General features: G+C 37.8%; 2 protein-coding genes and 1 long non-coding RNA gene across 3 annotated transcripts; 2 read left to right on the top strand and 1 right to left on the bottom strand.

Annotated features, from left to right (window-relative positions):
- The first annotated feature begins 2,165 nt into the window (after nucleotides 1–2,165).
- On the top strand, nucleotides 2,166–4,285 carry hoxa9b (homeobox A9b). Its single transcript, XM_039694321.2, has 2 exons — nucleotides 2,166–2,794; nucleotides 3,452–4,285. The coding sequence occupies exons 1-2, from the start codon at nucleotides 2,266–2,268 to the stop codon at nucleotides 3,688–3,690; spliced, it is 768 nt and encodes a 255-aa protein (XP_039550255.2). The 5' UTR covers nucleotides 2,166–2,265; the 3' UTR covers nucleotides 3,691–4,285.
- Nucleotides 4,286–11,175: 6,890 nt separating this feature from the next.
- hoxa2b (homeobox A2b) lies at nucleotides 11,176–15,513 on the top strand. Its single transcript, XM_039694469.2, has 2 exons — nucleotides 11,176–12,067; nucleotides 12,646–15,513. Exons 1-2 carry the CDS (start codon nucleotides 11,707–11,709, stop codon nucleotides 13,374–13,376), a joined length of 1,092 nt encoding a protein of 363 aa, XP_039550403.1. The 5' UTR covers nucleotides 11,176–11,706; the 3' UTR covers nucleotides 13,377–15,513.
- Nucleotides 15,514–17,852: 2,339 nt separating this feature from the next.
- On the bottom strand, nucleotides 17,853–21,312 carry LOC120495074 (uncharacterized). Its single transcript, XR_005625971.2, has 4 exons — nucleotides 21,003–21,312; nucleotides 19,892–19,967; nucleotides 19,484–19,647; nucleotides 17,853–17,925 (listed from the first exon to the last, which is right to left on the bottom strand). It is a non-coding gene; the product is annotated as an uncharacterized LOC120495074 (long non-coding RNA).

Here is a 21,312-nt window from a genome sequence, read left to right as displayed (position 1 = left end):
TGCTTGTGCAACACACAATGTCGATAAAATAAATAGATACAAATACAGCGTCGCCTTCTTACTTGTCTCCTCAAGCAAGAAACAAAGACAACTGCTGAGTGATTTAGGTAGTTTCATGTTGTTGGGCTCTATTTTACATCCCCACAACACGAAACTGTCTTAATTGCCTCGCAGTGAGATTCAGCACAACAACAAGACTAATATGTTGCGGCGAAGTCTGAGAAGAGTTTAATCAAGCTAAAACAAAAACACCAGCATGCAATTCTCAACAACATTTGATTTATTAACGACGTTATTTGCATGCGTGAATTGCACTGTTGAACTGAAATCTTTAGATCAGTATAACAGCAAATGTTGGAGTGCAGGTGTAGATAGCAAGGCCTCGGTTACGATCAATGCACTTTGGCCAAAGCCGCGTGCGCAACGGAGACTGAGAGCACGCCCACATTGCCGGATGCGTCTGCTGGGCCGGAGGAAAAAAACACAAAGGCTTTATTGGCCATATTCAGGCCAGACAGCCAAGTTACAACCCGAAGAAAAACAGAGTAATAGCCCCCGTTATAAACAGAGTCTGTTGAAGTGCCCAGAGATCCACTCTTCCGAGGACAAGATCACATGCTCATTGACAAGAGGGAGAAAATTTGCTTCTGGTCGCCAATGGTTGTCCTTTATTGTCAATGTTTTCAAGGATAAGGTTAAAAAAGGGTGTACTGTTATCAGCATTAAATTAAACAATTTCCCATTGTAACAACAATGTATATAGTCAAAGTTTACGTTACAATAAAAACGTTTCTGATTTTCAAAAACCACGGAGGCTATTGTTTATATTCTGAATGATTATAACGGATGCTGTCCAACAATACGTTTATATGCTTAAATTTAACCGCTGCAACTCGAATATATTTACAGTTTTACAATACAAGTCACTATTTCACTGAATAAAGCAAAAAAAAAAATGCTGCCTACATTTTTTAAGTAGCTTAAAATCACCTTAAATTATTCTAAACTGACTTTAAATTCCTTTACAACCCATTGAAAAAGTTGAAAATTGCTAAACTTATTTTGATTAGTTAAAGCAATGTAAAAACATGTTGTAATAACTTATTAATATTTTGTTTTACAATGTGATATTGTAAAGCAAATCGTTTCTGCTATATATCATTTTAATAACGAATAAGAACAATTTAGCCCGTCACAACAAAATTGTGATTGTTCCATACTATTGTGATGGATGATTTTAAAAAATAAAATCATGATTGAATCTGTTTTGCAGGGTTGACCAATATTAATTAATTTATTTGCACCGTTTTAATCTTTACGTTTTAATGTTTCACAACTCTTGTAAGATTTTATTTTGATGCGTAAAGCTTAATTTTAAACATAAAACAAATTGTCTGTTTTGTAGAAGTTGCATCTGATCAAGTTTTTGTAGCCCTATGGTTTTTTTTTTCTCAGTTAGATTTAATCCCCAATCGGTCGTTCGCGTTCAGATTTAGTTTAACTTGTGTGCATATCACATTGTGCCTTGCTGAAGACTGAAGGTTTGCGCGCGCGTTACTGAATGACTGGTCACTTAGCAGGTCATATCTCAACCATCCAAGTGGCACTTATTGCCATATAAAGTATACATACGGCTCACGTAAAGATCATTTTTATGTCTGAACTAGGCTATTTTATGTCTCCTTGTGCTCGACTAGGGATTGCGGAAGCCATCATATATTTGTCTGCAGAATTTGTGAAAAATAAAGATGTTATGTCTAAAACAAGGTTGATATTGAACTGGACTTCAGTGATTAAGCTAGTGATTATACAATGATATGAGAATGTATGAACGTATTTAGGGATTTATTTCATTATTGCAAACAGTAGGCCCACTCCATTAAAATTTGGATACGAACTTCTACAACGACGCGTCTCAAATAACCATTTTTGTTACGCTCGGTTATTAGATGCTGAAGTTTAACAACATTAATAAAAGCAAATCCACCTTCATAAAAGCATATGGCTATACCATTAAAAATATGACTTGTAAAATGGAGGCCATTTAACCGTGCGTACTGGCTAGGGTTTCCCCTTTATCTCCCACAGTCACGTGTCTAGCACATCCAATCCAATCTCTGCAGTGATTCAACTTATCAGAGGTCTGTAGTTCACCGCGAAGTCAAGTAGGCTAGTTAGTTACTTGATTTCAACGGATTCTGCTTTTGTGGCAGTTTCATTGTGGGTGTATCCGTCCGGCTGCTCTCTCTCTGCTTGTTTTTTGTTATGTCGACATTGGGGACACTGAGTTACTACGCTGACTCACACATTCCACACGAGAATGACGATCATTTGGCACCGAGGTTCTCATCTGGACCCATGGTCCAGCAGCAGGCTCGCGAACTGACGCTACTTGAATATGGCGAACAGGAGCCGTACACTTTCCAGGCCAAATCGTCAATTTTCGGTGCGTCGTGGGGTCCCGTGCCAGTGCAGCCCACAGGCGCATCTATCGCCTACCACCCGTACATTCATCACCCATGTTCAACAGGAGAACCCGATGGATCATCCGTGCGCTCCTGGACGCTCGAACCGCTTCCTGCCCTTCCTTTCACGGGATTATCCACAGATACGCACCATGATATAAAACTAGAACCACTCGTTGGGAGTGGTGAGTGCACCACGCATACACTGCAAGTGGCCGCGACTGACAACAATACGAGCCAAGCAGAGAGGAAGGTACCTGACGATGCGGTTTCCAACGGATCACAGGATGACAAAACTCCAGCAGAGAAGAATCTAGATGTTGACCCAAGTAAGTGCAAATTATCAGAATGTGTTTTGATATATGAACAGGCTTCATGTTTGGCTACTCAAACAGACTAAACAATGAGAGTCGGTTTGAATTGTAATGCATTCATATATCAGCTATCCAACATTTTCCAGTATATAGGCCTAAAGCTAAAGATCTTCTAGTCCTTTCTTTTTGTTCTGTGCGTGGCGATAATCTGCATTTTCATTTGACAGCATATATGCCTGTTTCAATGGAAAATGTCCAGTAATTAAAAACCACACATTTGCATTAATATAGAGCACTGCATGTCATATTTTCAAGAATTATTTGAAGTGCTGCATGCCCTAAATTTAGAGTGTGGTTTTAGACACAATACACTGGATACAATTGTATAAAGCACAATTATTGCATGCAATCTGGACTTTTTTTTCTTCTAACAGACAGTAAGGCCCTTGTTTACCCTTCATTCAAGGATGCCAAAAACTGTCACATAAAACGTTCGATCATTTAAACTATATTTAATCCGGAAACATTTAATCCGTGATATTGCTTTCCAATTTCTCAGCATATAGCCTTTATTTTAGACTCTTCTTTCTTCTCGCGCGCTGGTCATAAAATGGCCGCAGTATTTTTCAAGTGGCAACATGACTAGCTCTCTCTCTCCGACCCTTCTTGCAGATAACCCTTCGTCCAACTGGCTGTACGCGAAGTCCACTAGGAAAAAGCGCTGTCCATACACTAAGCATCAAACTCTCGAGCTGGAGAAAGAATTTCTGTTTAATATGTACCTCTCACGCGACCGTAGATATGAAGTGGCAAGACTCCTAAATCTCACCGAGAGACAAGTCAAAATTTGGTTCCAAAACCGTAGGATGAAGATGAAGAAATGCAATAAAGATCGTCCAAAAGACATTTAAAAAATGGAAAGCTGTAAATGCGCACTGCAGAAAGTGAATTAGCCTGTCTTTTCCCTCATGCACAACAGATTATTATTGATAGCCAACATTTTGTAAAGTTAGATTGCACAAACCTTTGAGCTTGTATATATATATATATGATTTTGTCTTTATATACAGTGATAGTTATCTTATGTTCTGCTTGTTGTAAGTTTAGCATTTCGAATTGTGTACATTTTAAATATGTTACATACTGTTTTTTTTTGTTTTTTTTTAAGTAGCCTATACTAGTTCATGATTTCAGGGAAATAGTTTCTGTGCTATGAAATGCTGATGATATGCATGACTATTTTTATTATTCAAAAATAAATTGTAGCGTAATGTATCAATGTTTAATGTGACTACCTAGATGTATTTGAACTACCTATGTATTAAGAAGAGTTAATTTATGTTGTGTTGTTCGTCTTTGTAATATTTCAGTGATTTTTGTAACATTTATGTGCTTGTAATGTTATATGTGAAAATTGCATACACCAATACCTCAAATCAACAGTGTTCGTTGTTTTCAAATTAAATGTGTAGGCTACATAATAAATACATTTCTGATATAAGTATATTTCGTTAAGACTCTCTGTCGAAGTTCTTTCCGAAAATAATACATTTTCTTGGGTTTAGTTATAATAATTGCCAATGAAGTGCAAATCTGCATCGAAGTTGTAACTAGCTAATAATTGCAGTCAAGTGTTTGTGTGCTATAAAGCACATAAAGTACCAGAATCACATTTAATAAATCGTTCCTGAACGAGGTTGACAATGACTGTTGCAATCCCGTGCTATTTTCACTCGACAAATATTTTACCGCCCTCCAAACAGTTCTCATGCGCGCGCTCATTCTACTGTTATCTTGCAACCCACTGTTTAGTGTCCTGTTAACGACCAGGATGCCGTTTATCCGAATAAATAAAGCTTAGTTTGATGCTCGTAGACAGGCCTGCCTGCTCATTCTATTCGTGCCTCGCCCCTGCAAGCGATATTAGTGGCCGTGCGGCAATAAACCACAATCACAGTCTTAACTGTTTATGGGGTGCAAAGCGATTGAGGGCGGAACTACGATTTTTTGTAGGCGTGTCAATACCGTTATATAGATTTTATAAAATTTTGAATGTACGTTTTTTTAGTCATTAAAATTGTTTGTATTACTTTTATTGTATTCTTATTAATATTAGTAGCCTATGCTATCATTATTACTATCATTATTATTTGTATTAAATAAACACAAAATAAGGGAAACCCGAAAGCAAAAAAAGCTATAGGCTATAGCCAACCTTGCTTGCAGATCTTAAAAGGCTCCAACACAGACAGCATCGTAAAATGGGGCTCAGCCACACTGTCTGTTTTTTTCTCATTTAATTACTTTATTAGGCTTCTCCTCAGCGACAAATAAAACGTTGCAGAACTGATCGCCCATTTGTTGCGGAAACAAAACTGACGCATTGCACTTTTTCTAACGCTGTGTCTATACACTCTAAAAATTATGGGTTGTTTTAACCCAACTTTGGGTCAAATATGGACAAACCCAAACGTTGGGTTAAAAATGTAGGCTAATTAAAAAAAATTAAACCAAATGGCTGGGTTTGTCCATATTTGACCCAAAGTTGGGTTAAAACAATCCAGCAGTTATTAGAGCTTACTATTTTGCATTTTGGTAATATAAGCATAGCTACTTTTTATTAATCAATTTATTTAATTTATATAGGGTTTTATGAACTCTTGTTCAGTTTTTGAAGCCTTAAAGATCACAAAGGAGCTCTCGTTTTTGCTAAATGGTATAATGACTAGGAATTCTAGATATTTCTAGACGTTTTGTTAAAGGTGCTCCCTTATTTAACACCTGATCCATCAGCGAATCAGCTCATTAATAAAGTGCTTCATGATCTAGGCTATATTTGGTGTGTCTAATGAGTGAGACACCAAAATTGGGCAGTGCTGTGGGGCCTCCTTGATCAGAATTGGGAAACATTATATTGTATTTTAACAAACACACCGGCCAAATGAGCCACAACTACCATTAAATGAGACACTACCATTAATATCCAGCAGGTGGAGACAGCGGTTTGTTTCAAAATAGCAAGTGACAAAACGGATTCTGCATTACAGCAACCTAACTTAACAAGGGCCACGAACAAGACCTATTTATCGATGCAAACTGTCCATTAAGGTTTTAAAATCATTTTTTTTTTTTTTTGGTTAAAAAGACCTGTGGACAAAGTCAGATTGAATTCTCATTTCATTTAGTTTTTTTTTTAACCTTAATGCAAGACTTTCAAGTTGAACTGATAATGATAATATTACAAATGCTTAATTAAGAACCCATATCACATGCATCTAATTTTAGATGTTGTTATCTTTTGATTTACATTAAGTTATTTTTTAATATTATTATTATTATTATTATTTACATCAACCATTAAACCGTACATCATGTATTGATGTTTGGAAAATGATTTGAATTCTCTTGAATGCTGACCCCTACAAGTACAAACATGACCTCCCACCATTCCCTCTGTTTCACCAATAAATCTGAGAAATCATGAAAAACCTTCCACCATGCATGGAACCTTTCCACTGGACAATTAAAAAAACTTTCAGGGAACAGTTCTTTAAAAAAATAGATATTATGTGACAGAAACCATCAACTAATTAATTAAGTTGAACTTGAAAACAAATTTAGTATATGGTATTAAAGTGCTGAACAGAGATCAGACGGGTGTACTGGATGTCGTATGTATGCAAATGGATTTGTAGCCAAATGGAAAATGAGAAAGTGCTAGAACGTGTTGGAGTGTACTGAAGCAAGGATACTTTGTATCTTTGACCTTTGTACCTATTATTGGTTGTGTATAAATAATCATGCACAACACACAAAGGTGGGCATGTTGATGTGAGCTTGGGTCGGACTGCTTTGATAGGAGGTGGAGTGTCAGGTTGGGGTTAAAGCAGTTAAAGGGATCACCCAAAAATGTCATTATTTACTCACCCTCATGTAATTCCAAACCTGTATGACTTTCTTTCAGAAGAACATTTGGTTGCACTTTTACATGTGTACTTACAGTGTACTTGCCTAAAAGGTAACATAAGGTAACATGGGTTAAGGTTAGGTTTAAGTATAGATTCAGTGGTGTTAGTAGTTATTACCAAGTTATTGCAAGTTATAAGTTCATATGCACGGAAAAAATTGCTACAGAACATTTTAGTTCAAACAACACTGGACCCTTTAATTTTCATTGCATAACCCAAGGACTAGAAAGTATAACCTAAACTAAAAAAGTTTAATTTTAACATTCAATATGCTTGCGTATTGTTTATACTGTGTTGTAGATCAAGATGGAGGGGAAGAGCTATTTAAGAAGAAGCACCTTACAGTCTTATGAGAGGTCTAGGGCCCCTTGTTAATCCACCAGCGGTAGCCTAGCCTAGGCTAAATACAAACGATGCAGCAGCATTTGGGAAAGAATGCCGAAGTGATGAAGTAGCACGAACTTCGGTCCCATTTAGCCCATGTTTCAGGAAACCTAGTCATTTTCCTCTTTCACTTAAAAGAGTAAAATCCATTTCCATTTCCGCATCACGTTGCTTGCTGTCTATATGTTAGATATGTGTTACTGTGAGCTGGATTTCCCGGTTATGCAACAAGCCTTTACACACGCATTGTGGATCATCTTAACTAACGTCATACGGTATTTAACGATAATGTAACGCCGGTTTCCTGAACCAGAACATAAATCGCCACAGTTAAGCCTACTCATTAAAAAGTGCATCGTTACGAAAACCAGCTCAGGAAATAAAGCTGAAACTTTCGCCAATTGCATGTTATCTTCTAAATTATATTAACAAAATTTTGACTTTGGTTTTCAAAAATATTCATACTCGGACAGCCTCATAGCAATGAATTAAAGATAAAGTCATGTCAGAGCTCACATTGAGTATCATTATAAAGTGCATCGGAACAGTATTAACTCGTCTATAATATTCGTTACGTTGCACAGCTTTACGCATTTATAGAAGCAGGGCGGTTAGCAGAAACAGGGCAATCAGCCTCATAGCCTAGGCCTAAAAGCTATTGTTTATAGGAAAACTGATGGCCTAATAATCTAACAAACGATTTTTAAAATTGATGCAGCACTTAAAATTTACTTCTGGTTGTTTTAGGCAAATCACACTAAAACAATGAAGGCTATCATGAATCGTAAAATATCATAGGCCTATAATAGCCTATAACAAATATGGCATTATTGACCAATCTATTTCATGCCTCCCTACGAGTAGGCCTACTGAACACATCAAATATTATTTTCCAAAACAATTACAATAATTGCTTGTTTTTGCTACTCCATTATATGCTAATCCAATAGGCCTACTCCGCATACAATAAGACATTTTCGTTTCCTAATGCAAGAGACTCATGACATCCCCCCCAAGAATCAGACATGATTATCCAGTGACAACGTTATTCTAGATGTTGGTCCATTCTAGATGTTGGATCACATCACTCTAATAATTTACAATCAACTAACCCACAGCTTTCCAGGCTGGTAAAAATCGCTATGAGACGCATATGAGATCGGTTAGTAAATCGATATGCATTTGGTCTCCTAATTTTTGTTCGTAAATGTATTGATGAAAAGAAGCACCAATATAAAGTAGGCCTAGATAAGTTGGCAAAACCCTATACGTTGGATTGCAAAATTAACCTGCCTTATTGTCTGGTTTTAACATCAAGAAGTTCTAACAAAATTGTTACAGTTTTGTTAACGCCGGCAATCTCCATATCCTAAATAAAACGGCATAATTCTCTTGTTGGGCAGGGGTAGCCTATATAGTGCATATGCCCGGAAATGACATACACCTCTAGCACAACAATAGGAGCTTGGAGCTCGTTTACGACCCAGTGCAATGTGTGTGGGTAGAGGGTCATCCATCAAACGCCACTGTTGCCACAGCTACTGCCTTCGCAGACATCATAAACACCCCATATACGCCTCACTCGCACTAATTTACAAAGCTCGCTGAGAAGGATACAGACGGATCAAACCCTGCTTTTACAGAAGCGTAAAGATTTGCAAATGTGGTTGGACCGAAGCAGGAGAGATAAAGTCCATTCAGCTGACCATAACTCATTCACATGGCCTGTCATATATTCAGAAATATATAATGCAGTGTTATTTACCTTAACTCCATTCATTATTCAGATATATCTGTTATTAAACAGGCCTCCGAATCTACATAAATCACCATAAAGAGTTATGGTGATTTATGAAACGAATTAATTCGCTTAAATAGACTAAATGAACCCAAGGAGAAAATATTTAATTGCATGGAAAAAGAAAATCTGAGAAATACGGTCATTAATAACTTAGTAGGCCTATACCTTTTACCGATGAAAAAAATAAAAATCATTTTATATTATTTTGAAGAACCAAAGGTTTTACAATCTGAACACTTGAATAATAATACCCATAGGCCTGATAAATTTAAAATATATTTACGCATTTCAAAAGGTAGGTAAACCATTATTTAGGCTATTGGAATGCGTAAAGATATTTTATTCTCGGAATCTATTAATGCATGAATGTAACTCACTCAACGCTTCATTTGTTTGCTGATCCAACGAGCCAAGTTTTCACTGTTAACTTGTGCTTTATGACCGTCAGCATTCATTATTTAGTCTAACAGACGGTCAGCGAGGCTGTCCATCGTGCCAGACGTATCCAAAAAGACTGGTACTGGAACATCTACTCAGCACGTGGACGAAAATCAAGCAAACTGCCAAATAATCAAACAATTATTCAATATCTCATTTAAAATGATAACACTTATTTGAATAAATGGTTTGCCCTTTTAGAAACATTGACTTTAAAACGCAACAAACAGAATTGTTTCTTATTAATATTTTATTTGCCAGTCATGAACGTGAATTAAAATGTCGAACTGTTATTTTTTTAATTACACACACTGAAGCATTTTTTAAAGGCTACATTAATTTGAATTAAGGTAACTCTCGTCAACAACATTATCTCGACATTGAGAATTTAATCCAATAAACAAAGATTGTGTAAAGAGTCTGATAAAGTATTGGAATTATACAAAACGTCTTGCCGATAATAAGCATGAATTAAAATACATTTAGTAGCCTATTCATTTACATCCATACATTTGCAAATACATATGAAATTTACAGTTCGATTGCCAATTTACAAAAACAAAAATATGCTTCATTTAAAGCACTGCAATTTAATTTGACTCACATATCCATTCTGCCAGGTCTATCTAATTAGAATAAACACAATGCAATGTATTATTTAATATTTCAACGGATAAATTAAAATAAATTAATATTACATTTAACAGTATCCATAAAGACACATCCTTGATAGACCTTGATGTTCAGCTCGTGGGAAACGACGAAGATTTTTCGTTCGTGTTGAAAATGTGTAGGAAGGAGTGGGTATTTTTGAAGAATGCCGACACCCACGTTCTTCTACACACAATAGCTCCTGTGTTAGTTGCAAAAACACGCGTTTTTTCTCTTAAAATCAATATATAATCCTATTCATTCCAAACCCTTCGATAAAGGCTGGCTTTCCAGTAACGAAAATTTAAAAACAAACGATTTTAGGTCCGAAATGACGCTGGTCCATTAGAAGCACATCCGGTATGGAATTATGTTCAAGGCCAATCCTTTAATCGGAAAATATCACTTTAGTCATTTTAATTTATAAAATGGAGAAAGTCTCAACCGTTAGTACTTCGTTGTTCTCTTCTTCCTGGCCACATATGATCTAAGGGAGTGTTAGATGGTTTAAATGTGTTCTTAGGGCACTAAGCTGTCAGACCTTTTGGCGTGTAAGATTGATAGCGTGCAGGCTTCCAGGGCTCTTTGTTTGGAATATAAGCAATAAAGTGCTCGAGGCCTACACCTACTTAGCTAAAGACTTCTGAGGGCAACATAGAAGAGACATTCTTGAACGAAAAAAAAAAAAAAAAAAACTAGTGGATTTACACTTTTTTTTAAACATGAATAATAGCATTGGTGTGTAGCGATGTGTTTCCTGCACGATTTAGCACCGTTTAAACAAATTGGCTCAATTCAGGTAAAATGCATAGTGTGTTATTATTTACATATTAAAAAATATATTATTTTTCAAATGAATGTAGGCTATTATCAGACATTTCAGAAATTCTACATTGAATCATTGAATATCGTTAGATGGCCAACTATAAGAATGGAATTTAAAAAAAAAATCGGAATTTATGTAATTCTATAGGCTAAGTTCAGTCATTTAAAAATAACAACAATGTCTCAAAGTAAAACAACACTAATGCAAGCATAATGCGTCAGTGCGCGTGTAAACACGCGGGCACGTCAGGGCTTTCAAAGAATTCGCCTGCGCTCTCAGTGTGCGCGCGTACTCTCTCGCGCGCGTTTGCTCGTGCATTCACAAACGAGAGCGCGCATTCTCTAAGAAAGTAGTAAAAACCCAGACTCGGGATTAATGGGTTTCCTCGATCGTGGCTATTGGTCTGTGTTTTATGTGTTCAGTTGCTGCATGTGTTGAGGGATCTTCAGCCGAGGGCCGGTCAAAAAATAAGGGAAAAACAGCAGACTGTCACTCTGTTTCAGGTACTGGCTATACTTATCTACCGAGCAGTGGGCAAACTGACCATAAATGCGTAAATAAACTAGCCCGTCCCAGAGAGTGAGGCGTTCCTCTCGGACTTTTTTCGATCAATCACACAGACAGTGGCTTCTTTTGATTAAACCCCAAATTGTCATTGGACAGAGGTAATCATGTGACAAGCAATACGGTCCAATTTCAACCTTGTCTCCATGAAAGCAATAGTTTAATGGCACCGCGGTCCCCATACGGCCGTAATCAGCAAAATAGTTTTTTTTTTTTTTTTACCCGGCACGATATTTCATTATATCTTCCTTGGGTCACAAATTTGTGAGCGGCGAATTTGCAAGACTTGGAGGAGATGAATTACGAATTCGAGCGAGAGACGGGTTTTATCAATAGTCAGCCGTCGCTCGCTGAGTGCCTGACATCTTTTCCCCCTGTCGGTGATGCATTTCAAAGTTCATCAATCAAGAGCTCGACGCTTTCACACTCGACACTGATTCCTCCTCCTTTTGAGCAGACCATTCCAAGCCTGAACCCCGGCAGCCACCCTCGCCACAGCCGGCCCAAGCAAAACCCTAATGGCTCATGCCCGCTGCCTGCCGCATCCTTACCCCCAGAGTACCCTTGGATGAAGGAGAAAAAGGCATCCAAGAAAAACCAGACAACTTCGACAGCAACAACCACCGATCCTGGTCCACTATACTTCTCCCCTCAAGGTATTTGGATTTAATGCATTTTCATCGTGTCACAGTTCATTGCAAACGAAATGCAATTGTTTTTATTATCAGTATTATTATTTTTAGTTGCCGTGTTGCGCAAGGCCGTGCTGGTGAAGGTGCATGTTATCCTCATGGGTCATGTGAACTGAATGCGAACAAGTTAATACCTAAAAAGTTTTTTGTTCGTTTTTGGATGCGGAGAATCTGTTCTGGACAACTCCTAAACTGTGTGTTAGCTACTTGTAGTACAGGGCATGAATTTTAATATTTGACAGTAATGAAGAATGATAGATTGCCATTACTCAACTCGGCAGCTGGCGTGTTCATTAATCTTCACTCGGACCTCTCCGCACTCACACCAGACACATCAGTATATTCTGGCATAGGGGATGAGGACACAAATTATTCAAGTGCTGTGGCTCTATTCCCACAAACAATTTATGTTCCCTGAGAAACGCAATATATTTGACAAGTTTGTGGGGTCAGCTTTAAGCCCCACAGCGCCGTTGTAAAAAGAATCAAGAGTTATAATTAGTGGCGTATCAATAATGTATAATGCTATAATCCCTTCATAGGCTCGCCCGAGATTTCTGATGGTGGCAGTGGGGCAACTCGCCGACTCAGAACGGCGTACACCAACACTCAGCTGCTGGAGCTGGAGAAGGAGTTCCACTTCAACAAGTATCTCTGCCGACCAAGGCGCGTGGAAATCGCCGCTCTGCTGGATCTCACCGAGCGGCAAGTCAAAGTTTGGTTTCAAAACCGGAGAATGAAACACAAACGGCAAACACAATGTAAAGAAAACCACAACGGCGATGGAAAACCACCGAGCTTGGAGGAGGCAGGCGGACGGGGTGATGGGAAATCTTTCTTCGAACAAGTGGCAAACAATGTATCAGGGGCGCTTTTGGAAAGAGAGGGTTATCCATTTCAGCAGAATACCTTAACTTCACAACAGTCACAGAATGGACACAATAGTGATTCCCAAAGCGCAACTGTCTCTCCTTTAGGTAGCAATGACAAACATCTGAAACATTTTCCCAACCCGTCACCCACTGTTCCTATCTGCGGCTCAACAATGGCCCCGGATTGTGCATCTGCTCAGGACAATGGCAGTCCTTCGGCCCTGGACGTCTCTTTACAGGACTTCAACGTTTTCTCCAACGATTCATGCTTACACCTCTCAGATGCCGTGTCCCCAAGTTTGTCAGAATCTGTAGACAGCCCCATTGGTTTATCAACGGAGGCCTTTGATTTCTTCTCTGAGACGCTTACAACAATCGACCTGCAACACTTGAGCTACTAACTCTAACTGAAGTTTCATTATAGGGACGTCAATATTTTCTCACATTGATGGTCTGTGTATTTAATTGTGACTTTAAATATAGGCCTAGACCATTAATCAATGAGGTAAGTTTTTCAATAATCGAGTGACCATTTTTTGTGTACAGAGAAAATATGGCTGGAAAAAAAGTGATATTTTTCACGTTTTATTTTTGTATCGCTCGTCGGCAAAGCGCCATATTTTCATAGAATAAATTTGTACTTGTTATTGAAAATAAAAGCGGAGTTATTTATTTCTTCACTATTCCGATTAAGAAATAACAGGTTTGTTATTAAACATGAAGAAAGATTCAAAGACCTAAATTATTACTATTAACTATTTTGCAGATGTATTATGATAAAGTTTAGTTTAGGCTATTTACTTGTTACAACATAAATGAATTTTATCATCATTTTTCGAGGGACAAATTTAGATATGTATAAGCCAAAAGTAGGCTAAGTTTAGAACCGCTAATCAAAACTAATATATGTAATCTTGGAAACTAATAGCGCGCAAAATTAATACGCAGTTAATTACGTGCTACATTCTTTTTTATTATTAATCTTTGCTAATTTCCCAGTTGCGTAGTTGGTGTTAAATTTTGATTCTTAACTGTATAAAATTAACCCGAAGGGAAGTTTTAGATGTCATCAAATTTGTAGACTAAAACAGAATACACCCAAGAAAGAGACTGATGTTGATGCTGAGTAAATAAGCCCTTTACTGTATCTGACGACACAGGGAATCTCCTGGCCAAGAGCTATAACGTTTTGGAGTTCAGCAATTAAATTTTATTGCCTATTAAACCTTCAACAGGGGGTTGGTGTTGAGGCAGCACTCCGCGTAATTCAATCCGCCGCTGAGAAAGAGCACGGATTTCAACAGTCAAACCACATTTTTTTAAACAATGATTTAGCTTATATAATGTATAATAATTATTAATTTATATATATTGTATGGGATGTGATTAATAAGGCTCACCGTGTACCAAATCAGACCGCGGATAATAACTAGAGTTATGGTTTTATCAACAGGCAACGCCGTAAGCGTAAGGAATGATTTAACAATAGGATAAACTAAGACTTAGATCTGCTCGTGTTTTATTTATACTTTTTCACTCCAAATCTGAATAGCTAATAAACGATCTCATTTAAATGCTTCGGCCCTCTGTGAACTCTAGAGGCATATGTGTCCTCTTGGACTAATTTGATTGATATACGCTCGTTGTTACAGCCTTAAAATAACTCAATTTTAACCTTTATCGATAAGGGAGGATCTTGGCAAATGATTTTTACTTTTTGCACAATAAAAACACTGTCAATTCTGGTTCTATATGTAAACGGAAACATTTAATTTATTTTAAAATAAAAAATAAAAAACACGATTTTAACCACGATTAGTTCTTATCCGTGGCTGGTGGGATCCTGTTTAATAAATAGGGTGACTCGAGTCATTTTTAATGATATGTACATGCATAAAATTCCGTTCATGTGGGAAATCCAATTGTGAGGTTACCAATGCAAAACTCAATTTATAGGCAATGAGACGAAATCGGTGGTTAATCGAGAAGAGTGTACAGTGAAATAGCTTTGGGGAATATTTCCAAACATCCGACGCCACGTTGCACCAGTGTTGAAATGGAAACGAGGCCTATAGCAGCCAGCATTGCACACCGGTAGGCTATTTGTTAGAGACGCAGAATGATGAATCGTATAAGGTCTGGGCTGGGTAAGTTACTAAACAGGACTGAAGTAGGACTGATATGATACTATCACCTAGTAGACCTCTCGGCATAGCTTTTCAGATATTATCAAAGTTTCAAATTCTCCAATCTACCAGTTGGTTAATTAAATGAATATTATAATCTCTAAACTATTATTTAAAAAGTTGAATCATACACAAAGAGATGTGTAGCCTAAAGAAAATTGTTCAGAGCACTATACGGGCTTAGCGCCAAATCGAGGCTGAGCAAATAGTTTGGCTGACGTCCTTTGACGAAACCAAACACGTGATCGGCGTTCTTTAACTAGGTTAAAGAATGAGTTAGGATTTGCCATAGAGAAGTGATCCAAATCCAGCTAGCTCCTCCAGAGAGGTTTTTTTTTATGCAGGCATGAGCTTAGAATAAATTCATAAGCATTTTTTAAAACATTGTTATTAAGCTTTTTATATTATTGATATTAGTCAATAATATAAAACATACACTGCTACACTTCTGTAAAATAATTATTGTTGGGTTAACTTAAAAAGTAAGCAACCTGAATGTCTTTACATTTTGAATTCATTTTACATTTTCTGTTTAATCAACAGAAATTAAAAAAATATATGTTATCTGAACCACATAGCCAAGATTATCTAAGTTGTGACAAAAGAAAAAAAAAATGTGATAAATCATTTTTTACAGAAAAAGGCACTGAATAAAAAAGTGTTGCTCATAAAATGTCATTGTAACACTGTCCTTGATAAAAGTTTGTACATAATATTTTGAAATATAAAGTGTATGTTGGATTTGGAAGTCCGCTCTTTCACAACTATTGTGAGAACCCCAGATTCAATGCTGATATTGTAAAAACAGAATGCTGGATAAACCAAATTTGCCTTTCTATATAATCACAAATCTCTCACATGAGCCCCTACTAGGACCTGCGTATCACTGCAGAGAGATAAATCCTATCTAAAAAATATGGTAAAGTATAATTACTTGCTATTTGCTTATCAAAAACTTGCATAAAGTTTGACACGCTTCCCTTTACAGGCTACAGTACTTACAGTGTACTTACTTACCTAGAAAGTACTGGCGAATATATGTTAAGTACATGGGTTAGGGGTAGCTTTAGGGGTAGGTTCAGGGTTAGTACCTAGTTATTACTCAGTAATTGTAATTACTCTAGTAAGTACATTTTCACGATCCCACCCGAACTGAACAATCAACTGTTTCTTAATGCAAACTGATGTGAAACCATTCAGCAATGTGTGCGTGCAGTGTGAGGCTCCTACAATGATGTTATTTTCCCAAGTGTTTTGCAGCCTAAGTTTATGGCTTTGGTTAGGGAGCCTGACATATTTTTGGTCATCCCATTATCCCACGAACGATGAACCATCTGTGCGAAGTACAATTCCGGTCTCGACAGCTAATGCCTAAAGAGGAAAGGCCTGTGCGCTGCTAGTCCACTGACTCAGGCTGTAATGTCTATGCAGGCATTTAAAGTCAGTGCACTCAGCCTTCAGCTGGTTTCCATGGAAACATGCATTTAAGCTTGGTGGTCCCTTTTGTCATTCCTATGCAGGTGGGCTTCATGCAGATATTCTGAGGGTGGAGCAAAATTAGAGCAGAACCACCAAATACAAACAGCAAGACACACATAGCTGCAAATTGATATATGAATTTGATTGTGCAGTTATGTAAAGCTAATACCATTTAAAGAGATTGTTCATTTAAAAATGACAATCTGTCTTAATGTTCTCTCCCTTTGTACAATCTTTATGACGCTGTGGAACACGAAGAATTTTTTTTGTTATGAAAAATGTCAAATGTTGTTTTGGAATCTATTGATTTTCAATGTATGGACAAAAGCAGGTAAACAAACTATATTTTTTGTGTTCTAAAAAAAAGCCATAAAGGTTTGTGAAATAAGGGTGCATAAATTATAAATTTTCAGCTTTGAGTGAAATATCCATTTAAGGGTCTGAATCAGAACTGGCTTAAGTAAAAGAACCAAGGCTAACCACAGCAACACCACAGAATACAAATTAACAAATTAGCTCTATGAAGCATGATATTATCTCATAGATCATGTTTAGGGAATTCCTGAAGTATGCAATTATATTCTTCTCCTAGTTGCATTTATGTGGTCTGCTTCTCAACATTAAAGTGCTTTTTTCCCAAGGCTGCAACCGAGGCCTCAGTGTCACTGCAAATGCTTCATGAATATGTCAAGAGTAATTAATAATCAAAGAGTCAAAGCTCTGCCAATGAGTCGCACAATTACAGCAGTTACAAATGTACATTTCAGATATGATATATGACTGCCGCATGAATTCATTTGTTGACATGAAACGTGAACTCGAGGTTCAATCCAGGGGGCCCAGACTTTTTTTCCCTCCAGAAAACAGGTGGTGAAAGTGTCAAAAGACAGTTTAAATGTTTAAATGTAAGCTAATTCTAAGTCTTTTAAAAACAACACCTGAGCAGCCTAATCCCTCAGAGGCCAAGGGGCAAAAACACCATCTCATCCATCACAAAGTTGAACTTTACAGATGCCCCTGCACCCTACAGGCAGTGTAAATTACAGTGGCGAGAGCGTGCCCTCAGATGTTCTTCCTTTATGTTTGGGGGATGTTCAGGTGGTATGATTCAGATATGACTTACCTGTCACATGACATGTCAAAGTATTTGCTGGTGACCTCAACCATCTCAGGTATTTAAGGCTATTATTCATTCGAATCATATTATTATTCATTATTATTTCACTCGGCTGCTATAAAACTTTTTTTTCAGTGCTGTTTGTGTTCTTCCAATAAATTAATTGTTCTGAAACAAAATCAAATGCAAATGTTACAGCCTCAAGTCACAAAGCTGACACAAAAAAAGAATGAATCAGAATCTGGCAGTCTGTGGTTTCCATTTTAACTAGCATGACAGTGCTGGTGGTGACCACAGAGTCATGTCGACCAAAAATGATTAAAACATTGTTCTTGCCCTAGAGAAAACAACAAAGTATTATGCTAGAACTTTGGGAGAAAGAAAAGTACAAGATGCCTAATTTAATAAGTATGATGACATTAATATAACATGTTAAAGGGAAAGTTCAACCAAAAAAGAAAGTTCTCTAATTACTCGTCCTCATGTCGTTCCAAACATGTAAGACTTTTGTTCATCTTTGAAACACAAATGAAGACATTTTTGATGAAATCTGAAAGATTTCTGTCCCTCCATTGACAACTACCAAGCTCAAACGTGCTGCGTAACATGAGAATGAACCTCAATGGTTCTTGCAGAAGCTCAAACGTGCTGCGTAACACAAGAATGAACCTCATTGGTTCTTGCAGAAGCTCAAACGTGCTGCGTAACACAAGAATGAACCTCATTGGTTCTTGCAGAAGCTCAAACGTGCTGCGTAACATGAGAATGAACCTCATTGGTTCTTGCAGAAGCTCAAACGTGCTGCGTAACACAAGAATGAACCTCATTGGTTCTTGCAGAAGCTCAAACGTGCTGCGTAACACGAGAATGAACCTCATTGGTTCTTGCAGACGCTCAAACGTGCTGCGTAACATGAGAATGAACCTCATTGGTTCTTGCAGAAGCTCAAACGTGCTGCGTAACACAAGAATGAACCTCATTGGTTCTTGCAGAAGCTCAAACGTGCTGCGTAACACAAGAATGAACCTCATTGGTTCTTGCAGAAGCTCAAACGTGCTGCGTAACACAAGAATGAACCTCATTGGTTCTTGCAGAAGCTCAAACGTGCTGCGTAACACAAGAATGAACCTCATTGGTTCTTGCAGACGCTCAAACGTGCTGCGTAACACAAGAATGAACCTCATTGGTTCTTGCAGAAGCTCAAACGTGCTGCATAACACAAGAATGAACCTCATTGGTTCTTGCAGAAGCTCAAACGTGCTGCGTAACACGAGAATGAACCTCATTGGTTCTTGCTGAAGCTCAAATGTGCTGCGTAACGTGCTGCGTAACACGAGAATGAACCTCATTGGTTCTTGCAGAAGCTCAAACGTGCTGCGTAACATGAGAATGAACCTCATTGGTTCTTGCAGAAGCTCAAACGTGCTGCATAACACGAGAATGAACCTCATTGGTTCAATCTGTTCATATCAAGCGATCAAGTCTCTTCAGGAAATTTGTACTAAACCACTCATTTGTACTAAATCAATCATTCACATGGATTAGTTTTACGATCTCTTTATGAACTTTTTAAAGCAAGTGGTAGTAACTGTCAATGGAGGGACAGAAATGTCTCAGATTTCATCAAAAAGATCTTAATTTGTGTTCCTTAGATGAAGAAAAGTCTGAGGGTGAGTAATTAAATACCAAATTTTCACTATCCCTTTAACTGCATTAAAACACTCACACACACATTCCTCCACTTGTAGGCCAGAAGCTGAGATGTGTGAACTGAGGTGAGTCCAGATCAAACAGGCACGACCGAGGAGCATGAGATATGAAACTGCTTCCCTGTCCTTCAAAAGGTCAAAGGGCACTTCACCTCTCTTTCCCCCTCCACACCAGATGGATCTGTGGCCAGGTCAAATGAGGTTCAAGCAGCGCTCAAACCGAGTGAACAAGCATGCAGGATGTCAGTGTTGAATGCCTGCCAGTACTTTTATAAAGTAAATTAGCCTTTTAATCTTTCATTTGAGTCTCGTTTGTTTATGTGCATAAATATATCACTAGGCTTGTCTGCAAAATCAGTATCCATCCCTCTCCAATTTTACATTTAAATCTGTATTCCTTTAAAAAATGAAACCCCCTCACAAACCAAATTCCTCTCCTTGTCATCCTCTAAGAGAAGTAGTGCAGGTCTCCTGGCAAGGATCTGCTCTCTGCAGTAATCTCTGTTGTGAAGCAGCAGAGGAGCACAGACAGAGAGAGAGAGAGAGAGAGAGAGAGAGAGAGAGAGAGAGAGAGAGAGAGAGAGAGAGAGAGAGAGAGACAGAGAGAGAGAGAGCACAGTGAGTGATGTGAGACTCAGGAAAACCCTGACGATGTACAGACTCAGCGAGCACAGCCTGGCCATCGAGACGGGCCGGCGCAGACAGACCTGGCTCTCCCGTGAGGACAGACTCTGCCCGCACTGCACCCTGGGAGTGACGGAGACCGAGCTGCACTTCCTCACAGAATGCCCAAAATATCAACACATTAGAGACCACTATTACCCCAAAATTAATAATATATTTCCCCAATTTAACACCTGTAATCCGACCCAAAAACTTTGTTTCATTCTTGGCGAAGAAGCCAAATGCTCAAATATAGCTGCAAAATTTGTAGCATCCTGCCACATCCTGAGGGACGACCAGAAACCAGCAAACATACACTAAACACACACTCTCTCACAGCCTAAGACCTACACACATGTATATAATGTTCAATATTGTTCTTTTTATGTATATATATACATATATATATATATATATATATATATATATATATATATATATATATATGATTTCTAAATCCATTTTATTTTATTTATTAATCTGTTCATTTTATTATTATTGTTTTATGATATCAGTTTTAATATTTTGTGTACTAAATGTTCCAAATAATTTTCTATGTTGTTTTGACGCTTTGGCAATACAAAATGTATTTTTTGTCATGCCAATAAAGCTTTCTGAATTGAATTGAATTGAATTGAGAGAGAGAGAGAGAGAGAGAGAGAGATGGAGATGGATAGCTATGTGTTTTTCTGTGAAAGCTGTGCATCACCCCCATTCTTCACCTGTCTCCCTTCTCTGGATAAGTGGGGCCCACTCCAAACAGCAGGCCTAAAGCTCTAAAAGGTCCTTAGATCCTCTCACTAAAATCCTCTAGCTAGCTAATGCACCAGCACTGAATGTATACAATGTTACAGTTTAAATTCAGTTACTTACCCAAAGTCACGGAATGAGTATTGCTTGCCTTTGTGCCTAGCTGTGGAAATAGTAACGTTTTTGTTCAGATTAGAATGCTTTATTTTTTTTTCATCTGTTTTTCCGCTCTCATGCTAAAGAAACAAAGGTAAACATTATCACGTCACAAATGTCAATACAAAGAATAATGCAATAAATGCAGTGAAATTACTAATGTAAAAGTGTCCTTCCCTGTCAAAGCGAGCTCGTAAAAGTGGACGAGGAAGCGTGCGATTCGCCTGTGCACTGTTTGAGGAACCCAAATGTTTCTGCTAGAACAGACGTGATACTG

This window comes from Pimephales promelas, chromosome 12, assembly GCF_988280905.1.
Source record: "Pimephales promelas chromosome 12, fPimPro1.hap1.1, whole genome shotgun sequence".
NCBI classification, from domain to species: domain Eukaryota; kingdom Metazoa; phylum Chordata; class Actinopteri; order Cypriniformes; family Leuciscidae; genus Pimephales; species Pimephales promelas.
Note: the sequence above shows the minus strand (reverse complement) of the source record. Positions and strands in the feature narration are given on the sequence as shown.

What these genes read in the sequence shown, in the direction of transcription:
- hoxa9b (XM_039694321.2), top strand. Translation starts at nt 2,266, where the DNA reads ATGTCGACATTGGGGACACTGAGTTACTACGCTGACTCACACATTCCA. An exon ending in GAATCTAGATGTTGACCCAA is followed by an intron (nt 2,795 to 3,451) that starts GTAAGTGCAAAT and finishes CCCTTCTTGCAG; the next exon opens with ATAACCCTTCGTCCAACTGG.
- hoxa2b (XM_039694469.2), top strand. Translation starts at nt 11,707, where the DNA reads ATGAATTACGAATTCGAGCGAGAGACGGGTTTTATCAATAGTCAGCCG. An exon ending in ACTATACTTCTCCCCTCAAG is followed by an intron (nt 12,068 to 12,645) that starts GTATTTGGATTT and finishes ATCCCTTCATAG; the next exon opens with GCTCGCCCGAGATTTCTGAT.